Source organism: Photinus pyralis, unplaced genomic scaffold, assembly GCF_008802855.1.
Source record: "Photinus pyralis isolate 1611_PpyrPB1 unplaced genomic scaffold, Ppyr1.3 Ppyr1.4_LG6, whole genome shotgun sequence".
Taxonomy (NCBI): Eukaryota; Metazoa; Arthropoda; class Insecta; order Coleoptera; family Lampyridae; genus Photinus; species Photinus pyralis.
This window is the reverse complement of record NW_022170663.1, coordinates 39,091,520-39,119,337: the sequence shown is the minus strand read 5'-3', so window position 1 is coordinate 39,119,337 and position 27,818 is coordinate 39,091,520. Positions and strand designations below refer to the sequence as shown.

Sequence of the window (27,818 nt, the reverse complement as noted above, 5' to 3'; positions counted from 1 at the left end):
TTGCCAAGATTGTTAACTTTCAAAGCCAATCTTTATGAGTAATGATAAGAATTAAAAATAATATCTATAGCCTACTTCCATATATACAAAAATTTTAAAAATTGAACTTCAGAATTTTAGTTTGACATTAAATTTCTACAAAAATATTGTAACAAATTGAAGCAGAATGTTCCAAAGTAAGTAAGGGACAACAAACATGGATAATCTAGAATATTGTGTCTAAAATCTAAATTTCTTTCAGATTTTTCAGTCATTCAGCTAATCACTAACTTATCAGTAGCAATATACAAAGGCAAACAGATTAAAAACAGCAAACGTTCCAAAGATTTTAATACACGAAGTTGTCTTACAGTTACTAAACATACAAAACATAATACGCGCATTGATAACACAGATCTTGGAGGCTCGGGCGAAAACATGTGGAATTATTGAGGAAAAATACAATCGACCTAAAACACGTATTGCCTTCCGACTGGCCTTATAGGTTCGCTATCCATATTGTCAGTTTCTTGTTCTTCGGCCAAATCTTGAACGTATTCCTCCCCTTCGTTATTGTTACTACAGACGATGCTCACATACTTCGATTCGGGAATAATAATCTTTTGCTTGTGTAACGGTTGAACCTAGAAAAGCGTAATATATTGGCATTAAGTAAAGGCACTTCCTTTTCGTTGTGTACTAAATTTTAAAAAGCTAGATCACCTAGGGACGGCGCCCAGCGCTTCGATAAAACGGTGCGCGCTAGTTAATTAGAGTTAGGGGGATTTCACAAACACGCAATGTGTCCTAAATATGAAAAAAATATGCCAAAATTTGGCAATTTTATTCTGTAAACCTAGGGGGAAACAAGTACCATTTTTGGTGTAGACCAAAAATTCAAATTCAAATTAATTCACGTTAATTCAAATTGATTCTCGTTAATTCAAATTGATTCACGTTAATTCAGATTAATTCATGTTAATTCAAATTAATTCACGTTAATTCATATTAATTCATGCAGAGGGGTGTACACCAAAAATTCAAAGTTGTATCTCCCTAGCTGTAAACTCTGTTGCCTAAGCGAAAGTCAAAAAGTAGCAATTCAGGCAAATTCCCCAACCACCAATCGTTTGCTCAGGCAGATTTATTTTCACGTTGTGCAAGACAGCCATCTGGTGGTTCTGAACTCCACCGGGCACTTGCCCTCTACAGCTGTAAACAACAATTTCAAAGGAGGATAATATACAGTTTGATAAGAAATACAAAGTTGGTTAAATTAGAAAAAAATTGCGTATTTTAAGGCTTAGTGAAATGATATTCGAAAAAATCCGAAATTAACCATATTTGTTTTTCTGACTCGGCTTGCAAAGATATTTAAAATAACATTTCCTCATAGGCACTTTTTAAGCTCTACAAGATGATACTCGCAAATTTTCAAGGCGACGTTTCGTCTTTGAGAAACCATCATCAACTTCATATTTTTATATGGACCGGAAAAAAGGGACATATTATTGAGTTGCAAAAGTTGAAAATTCGATAATAAGGCTATAGGATAATTTTTCGAAATCTTAAAATACTAGTGCTTTTGTGAGAAAGATATGTGAAATTTATTAGCAGCAGAGTCAAAAATGGACAAGCTTGAATGAACGCGGTGTACAATGAAAAACTACCCTCTTACTTACCTGTCGTACATGTACCTGTACATACCTTTTTAAACCTTTTAAAGTTTGTCACATCACTCAAACAACTGACGCCATTCCCCACAACTTTTTCCTTCTTAATAACCATATCCTCGGTCTCGACGATAATCGCATCCTTAAATGAATTAATAAAACGCAACATATCTTCGTCCATATCATCTTCCGATTTGGTTGTGGAATCCATTGATTTGTCCGCCGATCTCGTATACCATTGGAAACTCTTTTCAAGCCCGCTGTCGACGACGGGAATTGCCGAGAAGTCGACCTCTAAACTGTTGAGCTCGTTTGCGGGTACACTTCCCTTTGGTTTTGGTTTAGGTGTCGACGTCACCTTCGTACTGTCCACAGTCTGCCTTTGGTCTATGTTTGTCGATTGTTTTTGGAAGAGGTTCGAAAAGGGATTCAACACCTTATTACCTGATACGGGCGAGGTTGCGTTATCTACACCAGTCTGTCCTTTTGACGAGTTTGCCTGGACATTCGGCTCCGCTTTGCGTTTTCGTGAAAAAGGATTGATGATCTGAAATTGCTATCTTTAAATGTGTTGTAAAAGATGTAACTTACCGCGCTCGAATTTGAATTTTCCGCTGCGATATTCGTGTGAGCAAAAGCGAAAAGGGACTTTCCTGAGACCGGCTTCTGAGTGTTTACCCTAAAAAAATCTATTGACAAATGAATGACATAAAATGCAATTTTACTTTTGCTCTTGGAGTGTCTCCGATTGGTCTTCTTTAAGGCTTTCGTCAACTTTAATTCGTTTACTTTCCCTCTCGTTATGATTCGAGTCACTTTCTCTTTTCACAGGGGACGATGAATCGCTTATTACCACTACCGCTTTACGATCGTCGGTGGTCTCTTCATATACGACATCGTCACTAAGCTCAGTTTTATTGGTTACGTTCATGTCAACATCGTAAGACTGAGGGATCACGGTCTCGCTTTTAAAATTTACTTGTTCGCTCATTACATCCATCGACTGCGTGGGCATAGCCAAACACGCCTCACTGCGCGCCACCTGTTGAGTGCTAGCCTTAAAAACGCACGCTTTTCGATTGAATTTCGGGTTACAGTCTTTTTCGCACGAGCAATTGATGATCGCCAACGCTATTTCTTGTAAGGGAATTGTTCGATTTCCCAGTTTCGTGTAATGGTGCAGAAAATCGGCCAACGATGGATTTTGTTTAATATTGTCATTAATGTTACTTGTTTGCATTACTATATAATCCTTCGAATCTTCATTCGCTATTTTCTCAACACTTATAGGATGTATATCCCAAGACACAGAGTCGCCACCTGTAAGCAATATATGAATGAAAATTCGGCTGGTTCCTAGTAACTGTAACTTACGGATTAGAAAAGAAAAAGATAATAATAACCAAGCGGAAAGATAAAAATAGATGAGATATAATAACCCTCAAACATATGATAGAAACAATTGTGAAAAAGCAAATCATGGTAATGGTGCAGGTAAAGCTGACAGAGTTCGTATGGAGCACCATTGACAAATACAACTTACATATCATAAGCTAGAAAAAAATTAATTATAAACTATGGCAGTAGTACCTGGTGATTTATTTTTAAGTGTAAACAACACTTTAATACATAGAAAAAATATAAAAAATATATACATTATACATATGGATTAAATTGTGGAAGAGCACGAAAAAGATATCTTTTTTGTGAACTTCGCGCCCTTTGGGCATATAGATATAGTTTGTTTAGTTTTTTTTCTGTGATTTTTTTATAGCATTTTTCACTTTTTTGTTCCATCAGTTGTTCTCTTGTAAAATGCCCAAATCCCAAAGAGAAGAAAAATGGGAATTGATCACAAGTAGATATGTTTAGAAATAACGTGCGTTCAATAATTGTTCTAGTCAGATTGTCTGCGTTTAATAGTTATCGCAAAATATGGCTTGCAATTATTATTTATATTTTCAAGAACTGAAACAGCGTAATAGCATAACGAGCGTGGTGTAACAGGACCTTTATTTTAAGACCCAAGGTTGCTTAAATAATATAATAGGGTTTTGTACATAAAGGGTTTGACCGTCCGTTATGGCACGTATATATTTTGAAACAAACCTTGAACTTCTCTTAGTGAACTTGTTGCATTTAATTTCTAATTCCTTCGATAGTAGGCAATAAATACTTCATCGTGGTAGAAACACCAACATATTGATAAAGAAACAAATTTAAATCTCGCGGGCCACATGCGGCCCCCGTTCTGAAACCTGCGGCCAATCACGATTTTTGTAAATTATAAAATTTAATTGTAGGTACAGTGTGCCCTATTTTGGTTGAGACTGCTGCAGTGTATCTCAGCTGTTTTTAAAGATAGACTTGCGGTTTTGTGAAACGTATAATACCACAAACAGAACCAATCTAGCTGCATTTGTTTCTGAGATAGAGGGTGAAAACGAAAAATTTTTGAGGTTTGACCCAAAGTTGGTATTTAGTAAATGCAAAACTCTGTATATCTTAACGTCAATTTCTTATCATTCCTTTTCCTGATTACATTGATTTATCACAACCTATTTTTTTTTTAATTTTAGCAATGAAACAATAAAAAACTTTTTTACTTCTTTAAATACTAGGCCATTGGGAGATTTCGTTTTGTTTATTGTCTCCATTGTAACTAAATAGCAGTCGATACCAATCGACAAAAATGGCTGACAGTACACGTCATTTCAAGTAAATAAATATAGGATGATACATTAATGTAATCACGAAAATGAATGCAACAAAATTGACGTTAACATACAATACAGGGTGTTGCATTTAAAAAATATTTTGTATTATTTTCTTAATAAAAAAATCAAAATTTGTTTATGTGAACTTTTTTATGATGTTGCTCTCAGTTATAAGTGGAAACTTTAAAATGGCCCTTGATGATAAATGAGTTTGACATGCCCGATTTACACTATTCTTAACTTGATTTACGCCGTTGCCACGTAGTTTCCCTTATCTCAAACATCCATAAAGAATCTAAAGATATACAGGGTGTAAACGGAACTAGGGAACGCGATTTTTCTCGGCAATTAGAGATACAAAAAAATCTTTCAAATAAAATTGTTAGTGTTTCTAGTAATTTATATAAATGAATGTAAATGAGAAAAAAAATATTTTAATTTTCGGAGATATACCTATTTTTGCCTTTTTTTTTGAAATGGTACGCCCTGTATATTTTTATACTATTTGGAAGAAAATAATTTTTGCTTTAAAAAAGTTTCATAAGTTATACCTTCTAAACTTAATAGAATTATTAAAATAATTTTACTTGAAATAATCGCTGGCTATTGAACCAACATTTGATTTCATATTTTCTTTAATCTCTTGAATTCTATTAAGTTTAGAAGGTATAACTTATGAAACTTTTTTAAAGCAAAAATTATAAAAATATACAGGACGTACTCTTAAAAAAAGGTCCAAAGTAGGTATATTTCCGAAAATTCTTTTTTCAGAGTTACATTAATTTATGTAGTTTACTAAAAACACTAAACATTTTATTTGAAAGATTTTTTGCATCTCTAATAACTTCCGAGAAAAATCGCGTTCCGTAGCTCCGTTTACACCCTGCATACACTTGAATTCCGCACAATAAAAGACAACTTAACCAGCTATTAAGTTTATATCGATTTACATGGACCTTCTCAATAATTTAAAGGGGCCTTAAATAACAATGTTTCTTAAAACAGGATACCCCCAAGCTTTAATGAGACAATTTACACAAACTAGTACCGTTTAATATCCAAGCAAAAATATTCTCCAACAAATGACTTCAACCAAATTTCTCTTGATATTGGAATTCTTAAACAAAAATTAATTCTTCTTGACTTTTTCAAAAATAAATGAAAATTAGCAGTAATTAACAATAGGTACCTTCTTAAATTATGCTTCCCGGATTGACGCCTCTTCCTCCTTGAACATTGGAACTACTATACTTCTAAAATGTTGACGCTTTTTAAGTTGGGTAGTCTAGCTCAATGGAATGTGGAAATAGGTAGTAATGCGAAAGGCTCGTTAAGCTCTCCTTGGTGATGGTATGTGATGACTAATGACTTTAACAATTATTTATTTGCAACAATTTCGTCTTTACAGTGTTTTTGCGGAACCGTTTAATAGCGCTTAAGACTAAATCACATCCTTAAGGTTACCCTTTTTGGCCTTACCATTGACAATCATTTCAATGTTGACAATGCCCTTGCCTTCATTAATTGACCGTTTTCGACTTGAACATACTTTTCTGGGAAAAACACCTCAAAAGTAGAAAACCAATTACGGTTCATGGTCATGTGCTTTGCACCAGAATCTGCGATCCAATCATTTTGGGGAATCCGCAGATTTGACGATATCCGATTGGCTAATAAACGCTGACCCTTCCGGACTCCTCTTAAACTTGAAATTCTTACAGTCCCGCTTATAATGGCCTAACTCGTAACATTTTGGGGAAACTTCTTTGACTTGTCGCTACACCCACAACACTTACTGTGATTATTAAATGATCGTCGGACCCCTCCCTTGAGGTGGGTGGAAGTTCGACCTTTGTGTCGCTTTTAAAATGAAATCACTTTCGCGGTTGAATTCGTAAGACGACCAAGGTTTGGCGTTTTTGATACAATAAGCGAAACATATACGAGATCACCAGAAGGGGCCGTAGCTACTATCCCGTGCCGTTTTAGTACATTTCCGCTTCTTAAATTATTCGGGCGTAATTTTGAGAATTTGACGTTCCAGGTCCCAGATATCGCGATTATTTTCAAAACTCGTAAATTCACTTTTCGGGCCAGAAAAGGGCACAACGGGATGGGTTAAACATTTGGTCCAGGTATGATTTCCCCTCAAAAATGTATGTATGGTTACCATTCATACTTGACATCACACGACAGAAACTTACCAGCGACCCTACGTTCATGCCACATAGAGAAAACCACAGCCAACTACTACCAGAACAATTGTTGAACACAAAAAAACAGAACAAAGCAAAAACAAAAAAAAACGCAATAGAAATTGACACACAAATAAACAAAGTTATTCAAATAATTATTCTATAGCACACTAAAACATTTAAAACTAAACAAACAAATGAAATTAACAAACATAAAAGGTAAGAAGGGAAGAATAAATAGGACAAGCAATTAAAAGGAGGGGGCATAAACTGAAACGAAGTCAAAAGGATGGCGCAAGAAAGAGAAACATGTTGAACAAAAAAAGATGAAAAAGAGTTCAAATTCGCAGTTAAGATGTTGGAGTGAGTAAAAGTAAACAGGGATTTCTTCGCAACCGGCTTCTGAATGTTTCCCCTAAAAAATGTGATTGAGATAAATGAATGACACAAAAAGCAATTATACTTTGATTCTTCAGATGACCAATTGTCTACCTTTATTCGTTTACTCTCCTTCTCATTATACTCCAAGTCATTTTCTTTGTTCGGCAGCGAGTTTACTTCCATTGACGCTTCAGTCATATTCATGCCAACATCACTTTCAAAATTTACCGATTCACTAGTTACATCCATGGAATGCTAATACATACCTGCATATCACCTGTCCAGTGCAGGTCTTAAAAACGCACGTTTTTCGTTTAAATTTCGGATTGCAATGTTTTATACAAGAACATTTAATTATAGCCAATGCTATTTCTGCTAAGGGAATTGTTCGATATCCCAATTTTGTGTAATTATGCACAAAATCCGTCAATAATTGACTTAGTTGAATACTGTCATGAATATTACTCATTTGCATGACTATATACTCCTTTGATTTCCCGTTCACTATTTCATCAACACTTACAGGATGCGTATCCCAAGACACAGAGTCACCACCTGTAATAAACACCTAGTAATTCTTGAAACTGAACTTTTTTTTTGGTGACGTCACAAGGTCGCGGCCTTGGCGAATGGGATTCCCTCACTAAGGAGTGACGTTGTTTGTGTCGCAACATTCAGGGTAGTTAGTGTCAAAACACCAGTTAATGTGCATATTTTTGGACATTTCTCGTAGCATTATTGCTACAGTAATATGAAATATGTAAAACAGATTACTGACCGGTAAGGTATACTTTGTATACCTCACTGACCGGTTATTCCCAACTTCACACTAGTAAAAGCAAGACCCATATATTACTATTTTTTTTAAATAAATGAATAAATGGATATTATGGTCATTGAATAAAAAGCTTTAAAATAGTATTTTAAGTCTGTTTCACTAAAAAAATTGCTAAAGGTTTTGCAAAATTGCTATGACCTTGACAGTGTGACAAAGATCCTAACAGATTGGGAAACTACAATACCTACTATCACACATCCACAAAATTATAATCAAATCAAATATAGAGAAGTGAAATAAAAAAAGAAGATAATTTGAAAGTGCCCGGCGAGGTGCCCGGTATAAATGGAAGTTATAAAAAAAATAAAGAAAGACCTAGGGAATGACAAGGAAAACCAGAGGACAACTATAAGGGTCATTACCTGCTAAATTAATTAAACCAACCATTTTCTCATTATCACTCTTTTTGGGAAACACGAACAGTTTATTTTTAAACAGCTCTCTTCTTTCCTCCTTGTACTCAAATGAGATATTGTCGTTGATAATCACCTCTGAACATTTCGGTACGTAGTTCTTAACGTCGGGAAGCGGTTCGTGCGCTTTTACGCACTTGACATAGTCATCCCAGTAGCTCACATTTACAATGGGAACGCCGGCTATTACGGCGGAAAGGACCTTAACTGTTAGCATCATCTCTTCCACTGTAACATAATTGCAGTCCTTTTTCCAGTTTTGCACCAGCAGTCCACCGAGAGTCACCATATTGTCTTTCAATTGAGTTTTGTGTTCGCTTTTAATTCCGGAGGTCGTATTCACTATTGACACCGCTTGAAATCTATTCTGAATTAAAAGAATTAAGGCGCACAGTAAACTACGTACTTATAGATCGACTGGAGCATTCCGAATTTGACTGTAGCACCATCTTGTAATACTGAGCTGGCATTGATCGTAAGTTTTGTATTGTTGATAAAGGTACCGTATCGCGAACCAACGTCCATAATACTCACTTTGTCATTCTGTAAAAAGAAAACATAACAAATGGGAATTTTAAATAACAACAACAACCGTTACTACTAATTCCGCATGTCTGCGACTAATTGACTCGTCCCTCACAATTAGTAAATCACAGTCTTTTCGTCCGACAGTATACGAAGTGTTTGGTAGCAAATAAAACTTTGCACCTAAAAGGTTATTAATTAAGTAATTGCATAATCATTCATTTCTTACCATCTTTTCCTATCAAAATAAAGTGCATTTTGTTGTTTACCAAAAGTTCATAATCATTTGAGAACCATATATATAAGAGAAGCGAATTAACATAACCTACAAGTACAAAACTTCAAAATTTTACAAACACATATGGGAGTGTTCAGTGATTGAACATGCAGGAAAGTGTAGTATTTGTGAAGATTAATAGAGGTCGCGACTGACAAAACAAAATTTGAGGATTACTCCTGGGCTTACAAAAGAATTTATGTTGATTTTAGAACTATAAACTCTATATACAGCTGTCTTGAGCGGCTATGTCAAGGAGCGATGTTAATTCGGAATCAGTTCCAAAATTGCTGCCACGTTTGACGTTGTATTGCAAATGAAGTTTTGTTGGTGTAGGCATCGATTATACATAATAATCAATGGTATAGGTATAGTTTCGATTTTGAGTCTCCAAACCCTTAATTACATTTGATCCACCATTTTCAGAAAAGTTTTCGATTTGTTCACACCCTGTATATATTGCGTCAAATGCTAAACCCAAACAGATGAAATTGGTAGGTTTAATTTTCTCGATCTATTACTTAGGTACATTTGGCCGAGCGTTTCACAGAACGTTAACTTCTACACCAGTTCTCAATTTAGCTAGCAATTTTTGATGATTTACACGAATAGTTACCTTTTAATGCATCATTCCATTCTCCATACTTTGTCAATATTATCACTACTACGCTACAATACGCCTCTCTAAGTGCCCTTTTCTTATTATCGCCGCTTGAATTTTTTTCCAATGTTCATCCAATTGAACCGCATACCACTGAAACTGTTTAGACCAGTTTCTTCCAATTTATGGCTGCATCTACCCCGATAATAAGTGATCTCGGTGGTTTTATCCTAGACATTGGGCGATTGTTGTTAAGTTATTAATTTTTGATTCTATACTTACAAATTAACTAAGCTTGATCTTTTCGCTTAATGTTCACACGATATAATATGCTTGTGTTTATCACGAATAATTACACTTTATCATTGTAACGTTTATTAATCAAGTACGACATAAATGCGTGCATATGATTGTTAGGCAACCCACTATACTTATATACGTACGTTACACCCTGTATATAAGAGCAGTGACAGATCGCACACGATCACGAACCTTAACGAATTTGATCGAATGAAAAACCGTTAAACGGTCGATTTGAAAGGTGAACAGATGACAATTCTTCTTATCAAAAAAATAAAATATGTCCCAAAGAGCGCAAATTTCAGCTGTAAACAAGCCAAAGTCTGCATGTAGCGTCGATAAAGAAAACTGCAATCCTAATCCACGTGAACAAGGCAATCAAGGGAAAACTGTGCACAAGAGTAGAATAGATCCGAATATAAAATTAAAAGCTTTAAATACCCAAAAGGATACCAATAAGGTAGTGAAAAATTGTCCAGAAATGTCGGAGGCAAAAGTGGGAGCCGTGTCCACACAAAGAACAAGCGAAAAGCAAGCAGATAGTGAAGTGCGGCATAAGTGGTCACTAGCCGATTTTGATATCGGAAAACCTTTAGGAAAGGGAAAGTTTGGAAATGTGTTCTTAGCGAGAGAAAAAAAGTCTAAATTCATTGTAGCTTTAAAGGTACTTTTTAAACATACGATCACAAGTTGCAATAACGAACACCAAGTGCGACGAGAAGTGGAAATTCAAAGTCATTTGCGTCATCCGAATATTTTACGAATGTACGGTTATTTCCACGATGACGCTAGGGTTTATCTCATTCTCGAATATGCACCAAAGGGTAAGACATTCACATCGGCTCCAATTAAACCGTCTGAATGGATTTTTGGAGCATATTTTTACCTTTTATTGGAATCTGTATGAGAGAGTTCATTTTTCTAAAGAAACGTACAGCTCTAAAAATGCATTCAATCAAATAACACAAAATGAGATATTTTAGGACACAGTATCTTATTCGACTCTTTCCAGGTGCATGTTATAACGAACTATTGGGTTCCGAAAATAAACGTTTTTCCGAGCCGACAGCCGCCAATTATATTGCTCAAATAACGGACGCCGTAAAATATTGCCATTCAAAGAAGGTCATACATAGAGACATTAAGCCCGAAAACCTACTAATCGGCTCTAAGGGCGAAATTAAAATCGCAGACTTCGGATGGTCGGTACACGCGCCGTCATCACGACGCACCACACTGTGCGGAACCCTAGATTATTTATCTCCCGAAATGGTAAACGGACAAACTCACGATGAGAAAGTCGATCTCTGGAGTATAGGCGTTCTCTGTTACGAATTTTTAGTGGGAAGGCCACCGTTCGAGTCGAAATCTTACAATGACACTTATAGGAAGATTAGTAAAGCTATTGTTACTTTTCCGTCTCATGTGTCTGAAGGTGCTAAGCATTTGATTAAGAGTTTGTTAGTCGTTAATCCTAATTGTCGTTTAGACTTGGATGGTATCTTGTGTCATCCATGGATTTTAATGCACAAGAAGACTGAAGAATTGTAAAATGTGTTAATGTCTGTAACTAGTTTTTGTAAATGTAATATTTTAATATATTCATGTATTTTATATCCAGTGTTTTGTTTTTAATACTCAAAAGTTAGAAAAAATAAAAGAAATGTAAAAAAGTGGTTTTCATTGAAATTAGGGTGCTGGAATGCAATGGCTAAAGGGAGTATGACATTCTCCTACATATGTACAATGTTAGTTTTTAGTACCTACACTTTCTAGGATGAAGTTTCATTCGCAATTGTATTAGAAATGCCAGTCAATAAAAACTTGCAAGCCAGGATGATACGTACTACACATGATCTTCGCTCCAAGTTAGTATTTATGTACGTACTCATATACAGTGACATTCATGTAGAAGTATACAGATTTCCCACTTTTACATGATAAAAAGTCTCCTGAAAGACGCCTAATTTTATGCAACCAAAGTAACTACCGGCCTACATCAAATGAGGATCTGCCTGTCATGTTCGTGTGCGATGTATTCAACTAAAGAAAAAGTTGATATTTCCAATTGGTATAGTGCCGATAACAGTTAAACGAGCGTAAGAGATTTATTTTCTGTAAAGCTAAAGCAACAATATTCAAATTAATCATATTAATATGACAGCCAGATCTTTATTTTGTTTCAAGATGTTATTTTGGTTGCATAAAATTAGGCGTCTTTCAGGAGACATTAATCATGTAAAAGTAGCCTATAGGAAGTTTACCGAGTTCACCGAATAAAAATAGAAATAGGGTGGGGAAAAAAGAACTTACCAATAAAAAAAAACCAGCCGTCAAATTAATATTAAATTGTGTTTTTTGTTTTGTAATGATGTGGATGCGTAACATAAAATTATAACATCACAAAAAGTAGCATGTAGACTTCAAGAGGTAACAAAAGGTTAAAAACAAGTTATGAGAATTATATGGGTCAGGTAAGCAGGTACCAAGATTCTAAGAAAGGGGAAATACACAGAACGTGACTCATCTTTGGTGCAATAAAGTCCTTTTGTTTTGCAAGATGGAAAATTACATGGCCTTGTAGGCAAACTCAACTAAAACAAGATATGTGAAAATTATTGAATCGCTACTCATTTATCGCACATATATTCTAAACTGAAGAGCTTTGATTAGCGTAATCTCCTGCAAGATAGGTAACCCGCCCTCTGGTTTCGAGGTTTCGAGCCTACAGTTGAATGTCGAAGACAATCACGGAATTAGGTGTCGTAACTCAATTTTGACTACAGTTTTTTTTCCACCCTCGTGACTGCTTCATTCACGGAGAAAATTGTTAGTAACAAACAACAAGTCAGTACACACATCAAACGAATCGGTAATATCCACATATTAAAATAAAATGATCAAAACTTATATGAATGTTATTTCAGGGGCAAGACCAAGTAATCAACATTAATAAACATAAATTAAGTAAGCATTACACCAAAAACGTAAACAATTACAAACAACAACATAACGGTATCACATACAGTGAATTTTTTTTAAATGCGAACATAGGAGTTTGTATGTAATTTCCCTATGTTCGATTTTTAAAAAAACACATCAATCTATTGAGTAGTTCAAATGAGTAGTAGATACAATTGACAGCTGTCATATTTTTAAAAATACCGGCGTCCAATTTAATTACGAAATCGGTTAGGTTATTGCTTAGAATGTCAAGGAGGACATTTATTATAATTGTTTTCGTTATTTATTTTCTTATTTTCTTCATTTATGTATTGAATAGATCAAATTAGTAGGATACCAGGTGCACATGACCTACAAATAATTGAAGGTTGGTTCCAATGAATAAAGAATACCAGGAAGAAGCATATCAACAATATACGTGCGACCGCGATGGCTTTTGCAAATGGCGGACAGTAGTTTCCTGTTCCAGTGGCGTACCTACCTTACAGTTGTAGAAGGATACAATTATAAAGAATTTTACACGAAAACAATCTAAACCCCCATGTGTCTACTCCGCCTATGACTTTTGTTTAACTAAAGCCGGATTTATAGTTCCGTAGCCGTAATAACGTAAGAACGGAACCGTAAAGTCTTACGTTAACGAAAATAATACGATTTATAGTTCCGTAGTGTCAAGTGGCAGCTTGCGCATTAGCGCGTAATGAATTCTGTCATTGTATGTCATCTGTCAGTAAGAGTAACGTGCATTTCAAAATAATAATAACCAACAAAGTGTCAATAATTATTGTAAATAAACGAAACGAACGTCAGAATAAACTCAACTGTTTGAATTATCCGAGTACTACCGAAGACAAGCGCGTTAGCACGATTTACCGTAAGAAATAAGATTTGGGCATTTCCTACGTACCGTAACCGTTCTAACGCAACGTTAACGCGAACTATAAATGTTCACGCGCAACAAGTAGCGTTTAAAGCTGAATTTATAGTTCCGTACCCGCAACGCCGTACCGTAACGTTTGGAATTAAACCCTACTTGTTGCGCGTGAACATTTATAGTTCGCGTTAACGTTGCGTTAGAACGGTTACGGTACGTAGGAAATGCCCAAATCTTATTTCTTACGGTAAATCGTGCTAACGCGTTTGTCGTCGGCAGTACTCGGATAATTCAAACAGTTGAGTTTATCCTGACGTTCGTTTCGTTTATTTACAATAATTATTGACACTTTGTTGGTTATTATTATTTTGAAATGCACGTTACTCTTACTGACAGATGACATACAATGACAGAATTCGTTACGCGCTAATGCGCAAGCTGGCACTTGCCACTACGGAACTATAAATCTTATTATTTTCGTTAACGTAAGATTTTACGGTTCCGTTCTTACGGTCTTACGGCTACGGAACTATAAATCCGGCTTAATTCCAAACGTTACGGTACGGCATTGCGGGTACGGAACTATAAATTCAGCTTAACCTCAAACTACATTCCGATAAAAAATTTGTAAATTTACATGTACTATGTAAAAATAATATTGGTATCAATACTTACACATGAAATGTAATTCCCAAAGTTTTATTTTTTTCTGTTTTGGAGCAACCACAAGCACAACAACTAACCATTCTTTTTATGTCACTGCAACAGCCACAACAACAATGACTCATAAGTGGCTTTTGCAAATGGCCGACTTCCGTCGCACTCTCTCTCGTATACAACTTGATTGATGCTCCTTCCTGGTATTCTTTATTCATTGGTTGGTTCACAATCAGTTGTCGTGTCAGTGCGTGGCCTGTGAGGTCAAGTTATCGTAAGTTTAAGAAAAATGTATCTTAAAGTTGCTATGGCCTCACGTGGCTTCTTTAAAAAAATCTTACCGAGTGCTCTTCATCATAAAGACTATAGTTGCTGTTCATATAGTCACACAAGTTGCGCGATTTGGGAATGTGAACCGCGCACACCTGATAGGTTGATGTGTTTTTTTAAAAATCGAACATAGGGAAATTACACTGCATGCAAACTCCTATGTTCGCATTTAAAAAAAACTCACTGTATATGATTCTGCATTGCGGTTAAACCAAGTAAATTTCAAAAACAAAGATTCAAACACACACAAAAATATAAAATGCGGCATACAAAACGCAAATACGATATAAAGAAATGCAAAAATTACTACCTGCATTAAATAACACAAAATAACAACAAACATTTATGCAACGACGTGTTCACGACCGCCATTGTATTTGTAATACATTTACTGCACATTATTGTTATTATTATTATTATTATTATTATTAATTTGGATTTCGTTAAACATAGGAAAATGTACCGCTTCATAGTAAACGTGAATAAAAGTATGTCGGGAGACAAGAGGGATAATCGGCGCGCATTTTGACTAAAAATCAGGCCGTTTTTAGTATCTAGAGATAAGCGCCTGCCTCGCACTGTGTTGCCAGTTCTAAAAACCGTCGCGACGGAGAGGTAGGGGGGTTCTTGCATCATGCATGTGGTGTCTATATGTGGAAAAATCAGAGAAGAGGGAACCGAAGAATACTGTTTTTTAGCATTAATCATAACGGTACCGGTACTGGTTCGCCTAATCATAAATGATTCAAAACGGTTCCGGTACTTTAAATGCAATCGGTTCCGGTTTCGGTACTGATTCTTTTTGATAGCTGCGCAGATCTTGTTGGTCTTCGTGTTTCTTGCGTACAAAAATGAATTCCATTCCCAGTTGGGTTAATGAAAAAAGTCTCCTCATGTAAACATCAGTTGCAATGAATCAATACCCCATCAGTCCCCCAAAATCGAAAAATCGCCGGGCGACTGGGACTATCGAGACCAAAATTGAGTCGCCGATACTGTATGCGGGAAGTATGCGTATGTGAACGGCTCCATAAGACGCAATGTTTCAAGTGTGTCTGAGATACCCGGTATCCGGGGACTGTATCTTCCCGTGTAAAAGCGATCTTAACGTGCGAATACATTGCCCCTATTCTCCATTTTCCCTTCTTTCGACAGTTAAGTTCTCCAGGTATTCGAATTTGAAATTTCGACCCTTTTAAAATAATATTCGCGTATTAGGATTAGGCCCTTCCGACTGATACATGGCTTATTGTCACCATCCGCTTCCACTTTGCAACTACTATCTCACGGAAACCGGGCAACCCATTCTTATTCATATTTATTATTATTATTATTATCCCTCTCTTGTTTTGGGCCCTCAACAGGCATGCGCCCAATTACAGAGTGACCCGCATAATGCTATTTAGAAGTGCCTCTGCAGAAGGTCTTAAGTTGGTCTATACTACTCCTGTATTTACCTCACGAATTAGGAAAACTGCAGGAAAACCTAATTCGGAGTAGCCGGTAGAATGCTCGGAACTGGTCTAAAGTAATTTCCATCTCCGCCATAGATGAAAAATTCACCTCAATCCAGGTTCGAACACCCGACCTCCGGATTTATAACCCAATGCTCTACCACTGAGCCATAAATCCGATGATTTGACCATTTGGCCCCACCGACCGATACATCCCGTCTCCTACCCTTCATTTTACCTTTGCAAGTACCTACTTGTTCTCACTTCTCGAGATATTCAAGTTTTCACCTCACCAGCGGATAGGTAACCCATCACTATTGTTAGTACCCTATTCCGCCACTTCGTGCTCTTTTACTTTAGAAGTAGTCCGACACTCTGATCTAGAGATGGTATGAGTGAACTTGCGGGAGGTGGGTAGTAGAATCTGCAGTAGATTGACAGTCATTTTATTTCGTGTAGATCTTTCTTAGATTAAGTACTTGAAGACAAGACCAAAGGAAGTAATTCCTAACAGCTATCGTCTTCCTTCCCGATTCCTTACCGAAATCTTCATTAAGAGTATCGAGTTGACTAAGCACACCTCTTAATTCTAGATAGACTTAATCCATTTCAATTCAACACTCGGAACACTCATTGTACAATGTACGGAACACTGTTGCACGTATTCAATCTAAATCTCGAATACTCGATTACGAATATTAGGTACCTAATTATACGTCAACACTTTGACATTTTATAGTTATTTTGGTAAATGGATATATGAAAATTGAAGCGATGGTGTAACATTTAGCCTCGCATGTAGAACGTTATGGAAAAATTTCTGTCACCAAAATTGTTAAGGGTATGTTTCAATTTAGCCGGAAATTACGTGCGCCGGATTGCGTGTAAAAGGGTGGACGACCCGTGCGCCGATCCCAAATATACGAAGGGCGTCCTCCTAGGAATTTATTGTGATCCGGACGAACCGGATGATCCCGGGAAGTTTACGGCCGCGGCCGAAAAGTATAATCGGCTGGTAAATTGTAAATTATTTGACACGCTGAAATACGTGGGGCCGTTACCGAAGAGAGGCGAGGTGAAGTTGTTTTATCATTTGGACGATGAGTATCACGCGGTCGCGTTGGTTGGGTTGGGGAAGGAGTGTCAAGGGTACGATGTGTTCGAGCAAATTGATGAGGGCAAGGAGACTATCAGGATTGCGGCTGCAGTCGGATGTCAGGCTTTACAAGGCATGCGTATTACGAAGGTAATGGTGGAGAGTTTCGGACACGCTGAATCTGCAGCCGAGGGCGCCGCGTTGGGCGTGTGGTTGTATCAAGAAAAGAAAAACAAGACGAATAGAATGTCTATTCCACAGTTGGAGCTGTACGACGACTGCGATTGGACAGGGTGGCAGATAGGGTTACAGAAAGCTGCCGCACAAAATCTTGCAAGGCAACTGACCGATACGCCCGCGAATTTAATGACGCCAACATCGTTTGCGCAAAACGCCGTAGAAGTCTTGTGCAAATCTGGAGTTAACGTTGAGGTGAAAGTGAAGGGATGGGCCGAAACTCAAAAAATGTACGCATTTCTGGCGGCCTCTCAAGGATCTTGCGAACCTCCCATATTTATGGAGTTAAGTTATTATGGAGCATCTAAAGATGAACGACCGGTCGTTTTGATTGGCAAAGGAGTAACTTACAATAGTGGGGGGCTTTGTGTAAAAAGCTGCAAGGATCAAGCGCTGATGCGCGGTGATATGGCTGGAGCCGCCTGTATTGTAGCTGCAAGTCGAGCGGTGGCAGCACTCCAACTGCCTTTGAACATTCGATGTTTAATACCGCTGTGTGAAAATATGACAGGATGTTCCGCCCTCAAACCAGGAGACATCGTGAAAGCTATGAATGGGAAAAGCATTTTTATTCAAGATTCCGACTGCGCTGGACGTCTAATCCTCGCGGACGCGCTGGTATACGCCCAAAACTTTTGGCCTAGGTTTATCATAAGTGTCGGCACGATGACCCCGGAATCCACTGAAACTTTAGGCGACGCCTCGTCAATCGGTTTTAGTAATTCAGAAGCGCTATGGGACTACATGATGGCTGCCTCGATGCATACGGGAGATCGAATTTGGAGATTTCCCCTCTGGAATTGCTACAAGGAGTCGATTCGCGCATTTGAAAATTGCGATACCAAAACAATCGGACGAGGGCCCGGTCACACCGCTGGACTATGCAATGCGGCGGCTTTCCTGCACGAATTCTTGCCATGCGGGGATTGGTTGCATTTGGATACATTTGGCACGAAGTGGTCGGACGGGGAGACGTTTGAATATCTACGCGTTGGCATGTCCGGTAGACCAACACGTACCCTCGTCGAATTTCTGTCTCAATTAGTCTGTCATCGTGAATAGTTTTGTAAATAAAATGTTTCAATACACAATACGCTTCGATTATTATTATCAGCAAATCGCATTAGTCAGCACTCCAGCGACCTCTCGTTTGGTCCCTGAAACTTCACACTCCACTTAGAGTACCCATCTAAAGTGCCTGTATACCTACGGGATCGAGGCACCAAATACGTGGAGACACCACCAGGCAAACTAGAGGATGTGAAATCACCCCTAAGTCAAACTGCTGACACTTGCTAGAGACTTTTGAAGCAGTTGTTTGATATAGCTCCGGTAACCCTGATGACCATTGAACAGTGGTATTCAGACAGCCGTAATCCTTCAACGAAAGCTAAGGCTATTTATAGAGCTTTCGATATTCTTACGTCTACTCCAAAGCTGGGCGAGCTTACGAACGTTGAAACGGATTTTAGGGGCATTAGTCCCTGGATTGCCGCATGAAAAGCTGTAGACCGCCTTTTAATTCATGATCATCCAGGCCAGATGTCGAGGTCTTTCATAACACGTTGGTAAACCAGCTAATGCATATCTATAATATTAAAGACTCAAGCTGTTGATTACTAACAGGGCGCAGAGCGTTTTATTAAATAACCCATACTTTGGATAAGATTGCCCATAAAAAGTGGTGTTTCGCAGAGACCAATTTTGGGACCATTATTGTTTTTTTAGCGCATTTCCACAAAAATAAAAAAATGCGCTATTGTGGCCAGTTTGTCCGTCCGTCCGTCCGCTCGTTCGATGAGACGCTACTAGTTCTTTATCTTAAGAGCTATTGTTCGTTATGGTGTCGAGGCTTGCACCAAGGAAGGCATTTTTTCTGCGTTTATTGCTGAAAAAGTTATTGCAAAAAAACCAACAAACCGTTTTTTACATGTTCCATAATTTTACACTTTTGCCGTTTATTAACGATCCTAGAGATCGTTTATAATTTCGTATTGCTGTCTGTCGTCTGTCTGTTGGTCTGTCCGTCTGTTCCCTTGTCTGTCTGTCTCTCTATCTGTCCGTGTGAACGATAATTTTGTTTAGAAATGTCCGATCTCTTTTAGATCTCCGTTAGTTATGAACTGAATTGCATGAAATTCAATATGGGCATAGCTTTAGCCATATAATACGCAATGCCAAAAGTTGAGTCGATCGATTCAAAATTCACAGTGCCCTTTTCGCATTTATAAACCGAATTGCAAACTTTTTTATTTATAAAAGTATTTGAATGAAATTTGACGCATAGCCACTTGGAATAAATGAAAATCTAACGCCAGTTTCAAATTGCGCATTGCTAACTTTTTTATTTATGGAAGCATTTAAATGAAATTTGATACGCATGCGCAGTGCCAACTTTTTTTATTTATGGAAGCATTTAAATGAAATTTGATACGTAGGCACTTGGAATAAATGAAAATCTAACGCCAGTTTCAAAATTTGGTTTTGCGCATGCGCAGTGTCAACTTTTTTATTTATGGACGCATTTAAATGACATTTGATACATAGGTGCTTGGAATAAAGGAAAATCTAACACCAGTTTCAATTTGCGTATGCGCAGTGCCAACTTTTTTATCTATGGAAACATTTAAATGAAATTTGGTACATAGGCGCTTGGAACAAAGGAAAATCTAACGTTAGTTTCAAAATTTAGATTTGCACATGCGCAGTTCCAACTTTCTTATTTAGAAAAGCATTGAAATGAAATTCTTCTTATAAACAGAAATTGAAGTAGCGCGTCAAAAATGGATTGCGCATGTGCAACGCTATCTTTCATATTTGTGGCCGGATTTTAACGGAAGTAGCATCTTACAAATAGGAAATGAATACTAGTGGAAATGCGCTTTTTGCAAATCGTTTACGATTACTTTTTAACTTGTTTAGTTTTGTAGTGACATACCCCTACGATTAGGCAACACCCCTTACAGAGCAGAAAGAAAATCCCTACGGGAAAAATACAAAATGGTCTGTAGGCCCAGACCATTTTATTCTTATACATAAGCAGATTTTTAAACAAGTTAAAATTTTGCCATATAACAATAGAGGAAACATTGCAGAGAATACGTGATGACCAGACTGATAATACGCATTATCGCCGAATAAAGTATTATATGTGATGATATACCCCCATAGATAGGGCAACACACCTTACAATTAATTAATTAAACCCTATTTGTTGCGCGTGAACTAAGTTCGCGTTAACGTTGCGTTAGAACGGAGGAAGCCAGAGGGTAGTGTCGTTGCGACCACTGGGTGAGGTTGTCCCGTCTTGTTGTAAAGCAGATGTTTCTTGTGTTTTTGTGCTCTTTGTATTTAAGTGCTCGATATTTCTCCAAGCGTTATCAAGGTACATAGAACTGCTTTTAATTTTGTTTTATTTAAGCTGTTTTAAACTCAATTTGTCAGGGAATTTTTGAAAGGAAAAAAATCCCCTTGTATGATGGTTTTGCCCGCCTGCCTGTCCGTCTGTCTGCATGTTCCTTGTCTAACTCGAGAACGAAAAGAGATAGTCATGTCAAACTTTCACCAACAAAGTCATGCCCATTTTGATGCTATTTAGGTACATGCAATTTATCAGTATAACTCTCGCCAGGAAAGATTGCCGGTCATAGCACACCTTGTGTCAATTTACAATCTATGTTTTTTTAAGATGCGAGCAACATCTGGAATAGGATCGTGCCAATGTTGAACGAAAAGACTTTTCGTTCAACATTGGCACGCTCCTACCCCGGAAGTAGCTCACATCTTTAGAAAAACACCACAACCAAAATAATGAAGAAGAAAAACCAGGAACGCGTGATGCCCTCCGTCGACACCGTCGCCATCTTATTCATTCTGCACCCTCTATTTTTAGCTTCGTTACGAAAATCATACGAAAATCCCATTGAGTTAGAAAACTAAAAATCCCCTAGTTTTCGACATCTACGCAGAACGGTAGATTGGTTATATACAGACCGTATCATATTTTTGTTTCAGATGTAAAGGTGTGTTGCCTAACCATAATGGTCGATTATCACAACGTGTGCGAGCATCTTTTGTAATCAAACACCTGATTTTTAAATGAATTTGTTCCATATTTTAGCCGCGCACTGTATGTACGTACTTACCTGATGTTAATAATTGTTTGCTTACCCGCTCGATTGGCTTTTGTAGGCCTGGAGAGAATCCTACAGTTATTGTGGACATGGCGCTTGACCGCTCAAGTGGATATTTTTTATTTATCTAGTGGACCGAATGGGGGGCGATTCCAGACATTGTCATTTATGAGATGGGAATAGGTATATAGGTATATAATAACACCATATTGTCATATTACTGCTTTTAATCACAATCATATATTCTTATAACATAGTTCAGTTAAATGTTACCCAATAAGTGTTTCTAATGCGCCATAATAACATTATACTTATAAACTAATTTTTCGCGATTAGCTCCCATGGCACGTAGGGTTACTTTACTGATTCATTTCAATTTGAACACATGAAATACTTGCACTAATAGTTTTGGTTGGTGTGTTGATGTCACATTTGAGAGAGTTAACAAATCCACTATTCAATTGAGCGTGCTCTCCTGTTTAAATTTCAATCACAGACAATAGTTGCGAACGGATATGCTCGTTTACATATTTTTGAGAAAAGATAAACTGAATAACACACAAAAAACTGGAAGAACACCGTCATTATAATTGTTGTAGCTTTAGAAGCCATGTTTCCAAGAGAAACGGTGTAAGTTACTCAAAAGAGTTTCAAATATCTGCGAAAATGCTGACATAATTATAGTCGTGCAAGATACACAAAGACACAAAGAGGAGTAGGTTCTTTCAGTGAAAAAGTTGGTCATTCAGTTGGGCTCTCGATAGAATAAGATTAATAACAAAAACGCCTAAAATCTAAAGTATATCTTTAGGAGAATGTGAAGAGTAAAGGAAGGAAGGCTTTTGAGTGATGCTTGGCATCTTGCATTCATGTAATTTTCTCCTTCCACTTTAACATTTAACAAATCTTCAAATGTTGCAAAAGAACTATAATACCTATTTCTGACTTTTGCTCCTGTTTCGAAAACGGTTTGGCTCTAAGTAGAAAACTCAACTATAGGTTCTTAGATGATTAATTCATTTGACACACAGAATATATCATTGGTGGTTTCCTGTAGATCTAAAACATCAACTTTCGGTACGTCTTTCGTTTCTTTAAAGGACATATGTTCTCTTAAAGTAACAACGTAATTGGAAGTACAAAGGTCGGTCGTAAACTGCTAACCGTGTGATGAGCACGGCTAGGTTTGCGCCGGTCCTAAGGATGCACTAATTGACTCGCTTATCCCCTTCACCCTTTTCCCTCGCAGGTCGACCGAATCGTAAATCGGATATTCGCAACAGAGTATGAATTTCAAAAATTGTGGTACCTCCACATAAATTGCGGGCGGTATAGGAATAAGCGGAGAGGTCGAAGCTTTGTAGTATCGATACTCCGAATCGCTGCAATAAATCCAACTTAATTCGTTTTCTACAATATTTGATCACCTACTCTCCGTATTTATCGTCGGAAGACCGCTCGAGCAATGGAATTCCGGACAGGAATAGTATAATGAAGGTTGTAAAAATAGGAGACATTATGGCGATCCATTCGATTCCATCCAAGACGTTTAAGGATATTACGAAAATTCCCCACCACAGAAGAATTTCGCCGAAATAATTGGGGTGCCTGGACAATCTCCATAAACCTACAACAAGCTTATAGTTTCTCTTTCGTTTCGTGAGTGTCCGTTTACCGTCATTGCACCATTTGCCTTGGTTGTGAGGATCCTGCTTGAAGGAGAATTTTTGCAAGTCGGCGTACGTTTCTGCCAAAAGTCCAATCACAAAAAGACCTGTACCGGTCGAATCCAGAGTGGTCATCGTGCGAGGTGCCAGTGGAATTGCATGGCGCGGTGAGTTGATGATTATCACCGGTAAACTTACCACGTACACCCAAACTGCCTAAAATTGGTTAAATTAGATAATGTACCAGAAGGCTGGAAGACGTTTCTGTTGGAAGTCCCCAACGTTGGGGAGGAGGAGCGAGGTGGGAGCTAGAGGAGTAGGAGGACAGGAAGTAGGTTAAAGGTACCATTTTTCTCGGAAACAATCACTTATCCCACTCTTAACCTGCTCCGAAACTGATAAAATTTCCTCCAAAAATGGTTCAATACATTTCTGTCGTAAGCGAGTAATATGATTTGAATAAATGTGCTTTATTTTTATTTAATACCTACGCACCTATACTCGGAGTATTCGGATTCGCAATGAAAGGACTTCAAACAGGTGTCTTCGAATCTGAGTTAGGTCGCGCCAGACTTGCATTCACTGCGAAAAGGGGTTACGAGCCACATAATCGCCAACCAAAAGCAAGATTTGGCGTCGTCAGCACTAAACCAACAATAGAAACCATTTCCGGTTGAGGAAGAAATCAGAGGATGTCAACTAAATATAGTGCGACGTCACACCTTTTGCGCATCATCAAAGATCAGTATACGAAAACTTCTCAGTCCGCAAGAAAGAATTTAAGGTTTCATTTTGATATCTGCAACCTAGTCGTTTATATGAATGAAGTAGGTTCATGCCGGTTCATTGTAATGTTGCGTCACTTTTGCTTTTGCCTGCAACAGGTGCAGTTGTATTTGCGTTAAGAGTCAAAAGCACACTTTGATAGCAGGTCGTTAATGCCATATCCCCGTTGGGGCTAAAATTCTATACCTGCTGCCATGTCTAAGGAGAAGGTCACCTAGCTGGTATTTATTAATATAATAGACGGGTAGACCTTTTAATAATTTTCAAATAGATTCTATAACCGGTCCGTGCGTAGTTTACTTAATCAAATAATCACTACCCCAACTTATATAGACTGATTGTTTGCCGATTGTTAACAATTGATATTCATTCGGGAGCTTGCGTGAAAATCTCCAAGTGATCATGTAAGTAAGCGAAAATTTTCATTGTAGATACGGCAAAGAAAAGTTATATGATGTACATCCCTCCACCGGCGGGGCGGCGCGCTACACTTTTTTAATAATATACGAAGAAATAGTCACATGATAGTGTATATGCTCCACTTGGAGTACTTTAAAGGCAATGAAATACATTTAGATGAATAAATAGAGGTTTTTCATTTTTATAACGCAATTACGGGTACTTTTTGGACACAGTAGTACGTCATTGACGATTTATTCCATGTGAAGTGAAAATGGGCAGATAATATTACTTTTGTTATTCTTTAATAACGTTCCTCCAAATATAAAACAAGTTGTAAATCAGCATATGCATGATTAAAGCGCATTTTTGGTAATGCAGGTCGGTATTTTATTAGCGAAGTTTAAAATTATCGATCTCACGAGTAATTTTGGCTGCGTTAAATAATTAATTTTATTTAATTTCAAGACGGTACGTCTTCATTTTGTAAAACAAATCACAAAGTAAATAATAAGTTTTTATACTAGTAGCGCTATCTAACGGTAAAATTATATCACCTCCGAAACCCATATCGAAATTATTTTCTTCAATTATCGATCTCACAAGTAATCTAACTCAAAATAGACTAGTGCCTGCACATCTACACTATAGCAAAAGCTTTTAGTGAAAATTTGAAGTCTCTAGCTATTGTAGTTGTGGAGATCTAACGCGGACAGCCGGCCTGCCAGCAATAACGAATATAATAGCGTATTTTTTTCAAAAATGCGCTAAAAATTCTAACGCGCTCGAGAATGTTAAGGTACCGTTGTTTTGCGAGTTTATGACCGTCCCACTCTCTCACGTTACGCTCAAATCGTCAGATTATTGAACTGCACACTTTTTAACACGTAGTCAACCCACCTTACCTTTATCAGACGCGCTCGAAAGCACGTATAATATTTATTTTCAATTGAAAGTGAAGACGAGTTCGTATAATCGAAGAATACGAAAGAACTGTTAGCTGCGGTATCGTACGTGGTTGCAGCTAATTGCCGGAATGAATCGAAAAAACTGTGCCGCCATTTCGACGAAATTATTGTCGGGTGTGCTTTCTAAATTTGTGACGATTTGCTATTGCAAGTAAGCTAATAATAAGTGACTGGTTGATGCAAAACGAAGTTGACGGGCCGGTTGGTATAATTTTCAAGGGGGCACTTAACTTTTAAAACGTACGCGAACAAATTCGTTTGATTGTATTGTTAGAATAGCGTATTTGAGTAAAAATAAATTGTCGCCACGAAGGCGTGGTGGTTAAATTTTTAATTGCGCTATATTTGGAGTGGTTAGTTGCGTGAAAAGACCAGTTTATCAATCAAATTTGTGCACCTATTTTGTTTATATGAGGTGCCAATAAGATTTTGAATAATGTGGCAACCGCAAAAAAAGGTTGAAAACAATTAATTCGTGAGTTTGTTGGGTGTTAAATCCTTAAGTAGTTTGACATTTTCATACTGCGGCACATTTGTAAGTTAATTCAGCGAATAAGCTAAATTTCAGCTAATAAATCAACTGTCAATTCGGGAACATTTTGCGTTGTGTAACAATAGGAATCGATCGTTTTGGGGATTTTGTATAAAAGATTTACGCTCAAAGCCATTTTAACATTGGTCGACCCACGGGGAGTTTATCCCGTGAACAAATTTGTGTATTTTTATGAGTGATAAGCGAACCTAAACCAAAGATATTGGTAATGTTTTTCTGATTAATTGAAAAATTGAATTTTAAGTTCATATAGATACCATTCTTTTGTGTGGGTTACATTTTATTTAGCATCCAGAGGCGTGTAAATTTATTTTGAATAGGATGTTGTATCGAATAGAACTATTTCTGTAGAAATTTTGTCAGCTTCAGTTGCGGAATAAAAAATTAAGTGATCGTGTAGGTAAAAGAAGCATGTAAAAATTTCTTCTATCGTTCTATTTCTGATTAAATTGTGGGAACGCAGATTTCACAAGCTCACCTGAAACGTCCAGAAAATTGCAAAACGTATTATGTTACTTCGTCTATCATCAAACTGTTTATCTCTCCCAATTTTTAATATTCGGTACAGAAGGTAGCCGGATAGTCTTGCGCCCCAAAGGCATACGCAAACAGTAACCATGAGTTGCCGACTATCATACGATTTCTGAAACAAACAGCTTTGGACAAGTTCGCAACTACCATTAGGTACCACTCCATACCTTTCCGCCTTGTCCTAGAAAGAATGTGAGCAGCGCCAGAGTGATAAAATTAATTCCGCCAGCGAAATCGGTTAACTTATCTAATTGAAATGTGGCTGCTATCAAAAAGAATGTCAGCTGCATTGATACGGTAACAATTGCGCTAATGGCAAAATGATCTTCGTCCAAAATTTGAATGGCCATTACAAAAAAAGTGTTGTGCGTCTGGTTAGCCTGAAAAATGTTACTAATTGAATGGGATGCAACCGTTTCATCTCAAATTCAGAAATCAATAATGCATATCGCCGACAAGCGAATTAGGTCAATGACAATCGCAATTAAAAATCAATCTCTAGGTAAGTTGCAAATTCAAGGACACAGCATCCAGCCAGCGATCAATATTTGCGTCTCAACGATAAGCTCGATCCATTGAAGACACGCGTTTCACTTGGAAATAAATGAATCGTCGCAATTGGGTCGCCAATACTGCATGCGTCATTGATTTCTAATACGCCTAACAAAATCTTCAGGACAAGTGCGAAAAAAAAATTAAGAATGACACGGGGTTAACGCACTTTGCCGAACTGTGTGTAATTGGCACTTTTTCTAACAGGGGTGCACAATCGGCGCTAAAAATTAAGGAGCTAATTAAACGAATGTTTACTCACATAATTTTATTTGTGAGGTAATTTGCTGGAGAACACCATCGTCGCGGTGCTCAACGCCGTCGTTGCTGCAGCGTCGCGACGCCCACTGACGAGATGAAAGCCGCACATCTGCTTCTACATTTTCAACGCGTGTGCCCGTTCGAAGTGTTATACCAGAAATTACTTCGTTATTAATATTTCTTTTTCGTATTTGCGCAATCTCCGCCCGTATTCAATCAATTACGCCAAACTTATGCCTACCATCAATCACAGTAGTTTCGGTCGCTGTTATTTATAGGAGCGCACGCACGCGAGTTTCTCTATAGTTTTCTTTCTAAAAAAAATTAATGAACGTCTACCTTTCCTATTTTTGAATTTTAACTGGCGTACGTCTGCACAAGATATTTATATCGGAACGGAAGAAAGGGCGCGGCGGGGGTGAATGTTACATCACAACCCGCAATCCGCAACAGTTCA

At 37.5% G+C, this 27,818-nt stretch overlaps 3 protein-coding genes and 1 pseudogene across 4 annotated transcripts; 2 read left to right on the top strand and 2 right to left on the bottom strand.

Moving 5' to 3' along the window:
- Nucleotides 1-313: 313 nt before the first annotated feature.
- On the bottom strand, nucleotides 314-9,072 carry LOC116173767 (nibrin). 2 transcript variants are annotated; one of them, XM_031491452.1, is made up of 9 exons: nucleotides 8,951-9,072; nucleotides 8,789-8,904; nucleotides 8,603-8,739; nucleotides 8,146-8,558; nucleotides 2,378-2,972; nucleotides 2,244-2,331; nucleotides 2,097-2,199; nucleotides 1,687-2,039; nucleotides 314-623 (listed from the first exon to the last, which is right to left on the bottom strand). In XM_031491452.1, the coding sequence occupies exons 1-9, from the start codon at nucleotides 8,976-8,978 to the stop codon at nucleotides 450-452; spliced, it is 2,007 nt and encodes a 668-aa protein (XP_031347312.1). In that variant the 5' UTR covers nucleotides 8,979-9,072; the 3' UTR covers nucleotides 314-449. The 2 variants fall into 2 exon arrangements, with proteins under 2 accessions (XP_031347312.1, XP_031347311.1); XM_031491451.1 differs by having other exon boundaries at nucleotides 1,687-2,199.
- A 1,051-nt stretch (nucleotides 9,073-10,123) lies between these two features.
- Nucleotides 10,124-11,513, top strand: LOC116173768 (aurora kinase B-like). The gene is made up of 2 exons (XM_031491453.1): nucleotides 10,124-10,723; nucleotides 10,912-11,513. Exons 1-2 carry the CDS (start codon nucleotides 10,180-10,182, stop codon nucleotides 11,448-11,450), a joined length of 1,083 nt encoding a protein of 360 aa, XP_031347313.1. The 5' UTR covers nucleotides 10,124-10,179; the 3' UTR covers nucleotides 11,451-11,513.
- A 4,779-nt stretch (nucleotides 11,514-16,292) lies between these two features.
- LOC116173819 lies at nucleotides 16,293-18,573 on the top strand (annotated as a pseudogene).
- A 3,280-nt stretch (nucleotides 18,574-21,853) lies between these two features.
- On the bottom strand, nucleotides 21,854-27,766 carry LOC116173820. Its single transcript, XM_031491530.1, has 6 exons — nucleotides 27,363-27,766; nucleotides 26,716-26,928; nucleotides 26,496-26,660; nucleotides 23,320-23,527; nucleotides 23,076-23,271; nucleotides 21,854-23,026 (listed from the first exon to the last, which is right to left on the bottom strand). The coding sequence occupies exons 2-6, from the start codon at nucleotides 26,896-26,898 to the stop codon at nucleotides 22,825-22,827; spliced, it is 954 nt and encodes a 317-aa protein (XP_031347390.1). The 5' UTR covers nucleotides 26,899-26,928; nucleotides 27,363-27,766; the 3' UTR covers nucleotides 21,854-22,824.
- Between the last annotated feature and the right edge of the window lie 52 nt (nucleotides 27,767-27,818).

Bases quoted from the DNA above. Each gene is read 5' to 3' on its own strand.
- LOC116173767 (XM_031491451.1), bottom strand. From the start codon at position 8,978: ATGCACTTTATTTTGATAGGAAAAGATG. The intron at 8,740-8,788 runs GTTGTTGTTGTT...TTCTTTTTACAG, and splicing joins ATGCGGAATTAGTAGTAACG to AATGACAAAGTGAGTATTAT. The intron at 2,200-2,243 runs GTAAGTTACATC...TAGCAATTTCAG, and splicing joins AAAATTCAAATTCGAGCGCG to ATCATCAATCCTTTTTCACG.
- LOC116173768 (XM_031491453.1), top strand. From the start codon at position 10,180: ATGTCCCAAAGAGCGCAAATTTCAGCTGTAAACAAGCCAAAGTCTGCA. The intron at 10,724-10,911 runs GTAAGACATTCA...GACTCTTTCCAG, and splicing joins TCTCGAATATGCACCAAAGG to GTGCATGTTATAACGAACTA.
- LOC116173820 (XM_031491530.1), bottom strand. From the start codon at position 26,898: ATGGCCATTCAAATTTTGGACGAAGATCATTTTGCCATTAGCGCAATT. The intron at 26,661-26,715 runs GTATGGAGTGGT...TGTTTGTTTCAG, and splicing joins TTCTAGGACAAGGCGGAAAG to AAATCGTATGATAGTCGGCA. The intron at 23,528-26,495 runs GTGAGCTTGTGA...AACCAATTTTAG, and splicing joins CAATTTTCTGGACGTTTCAG to GCAGTTTGGGTGTACGTGGT.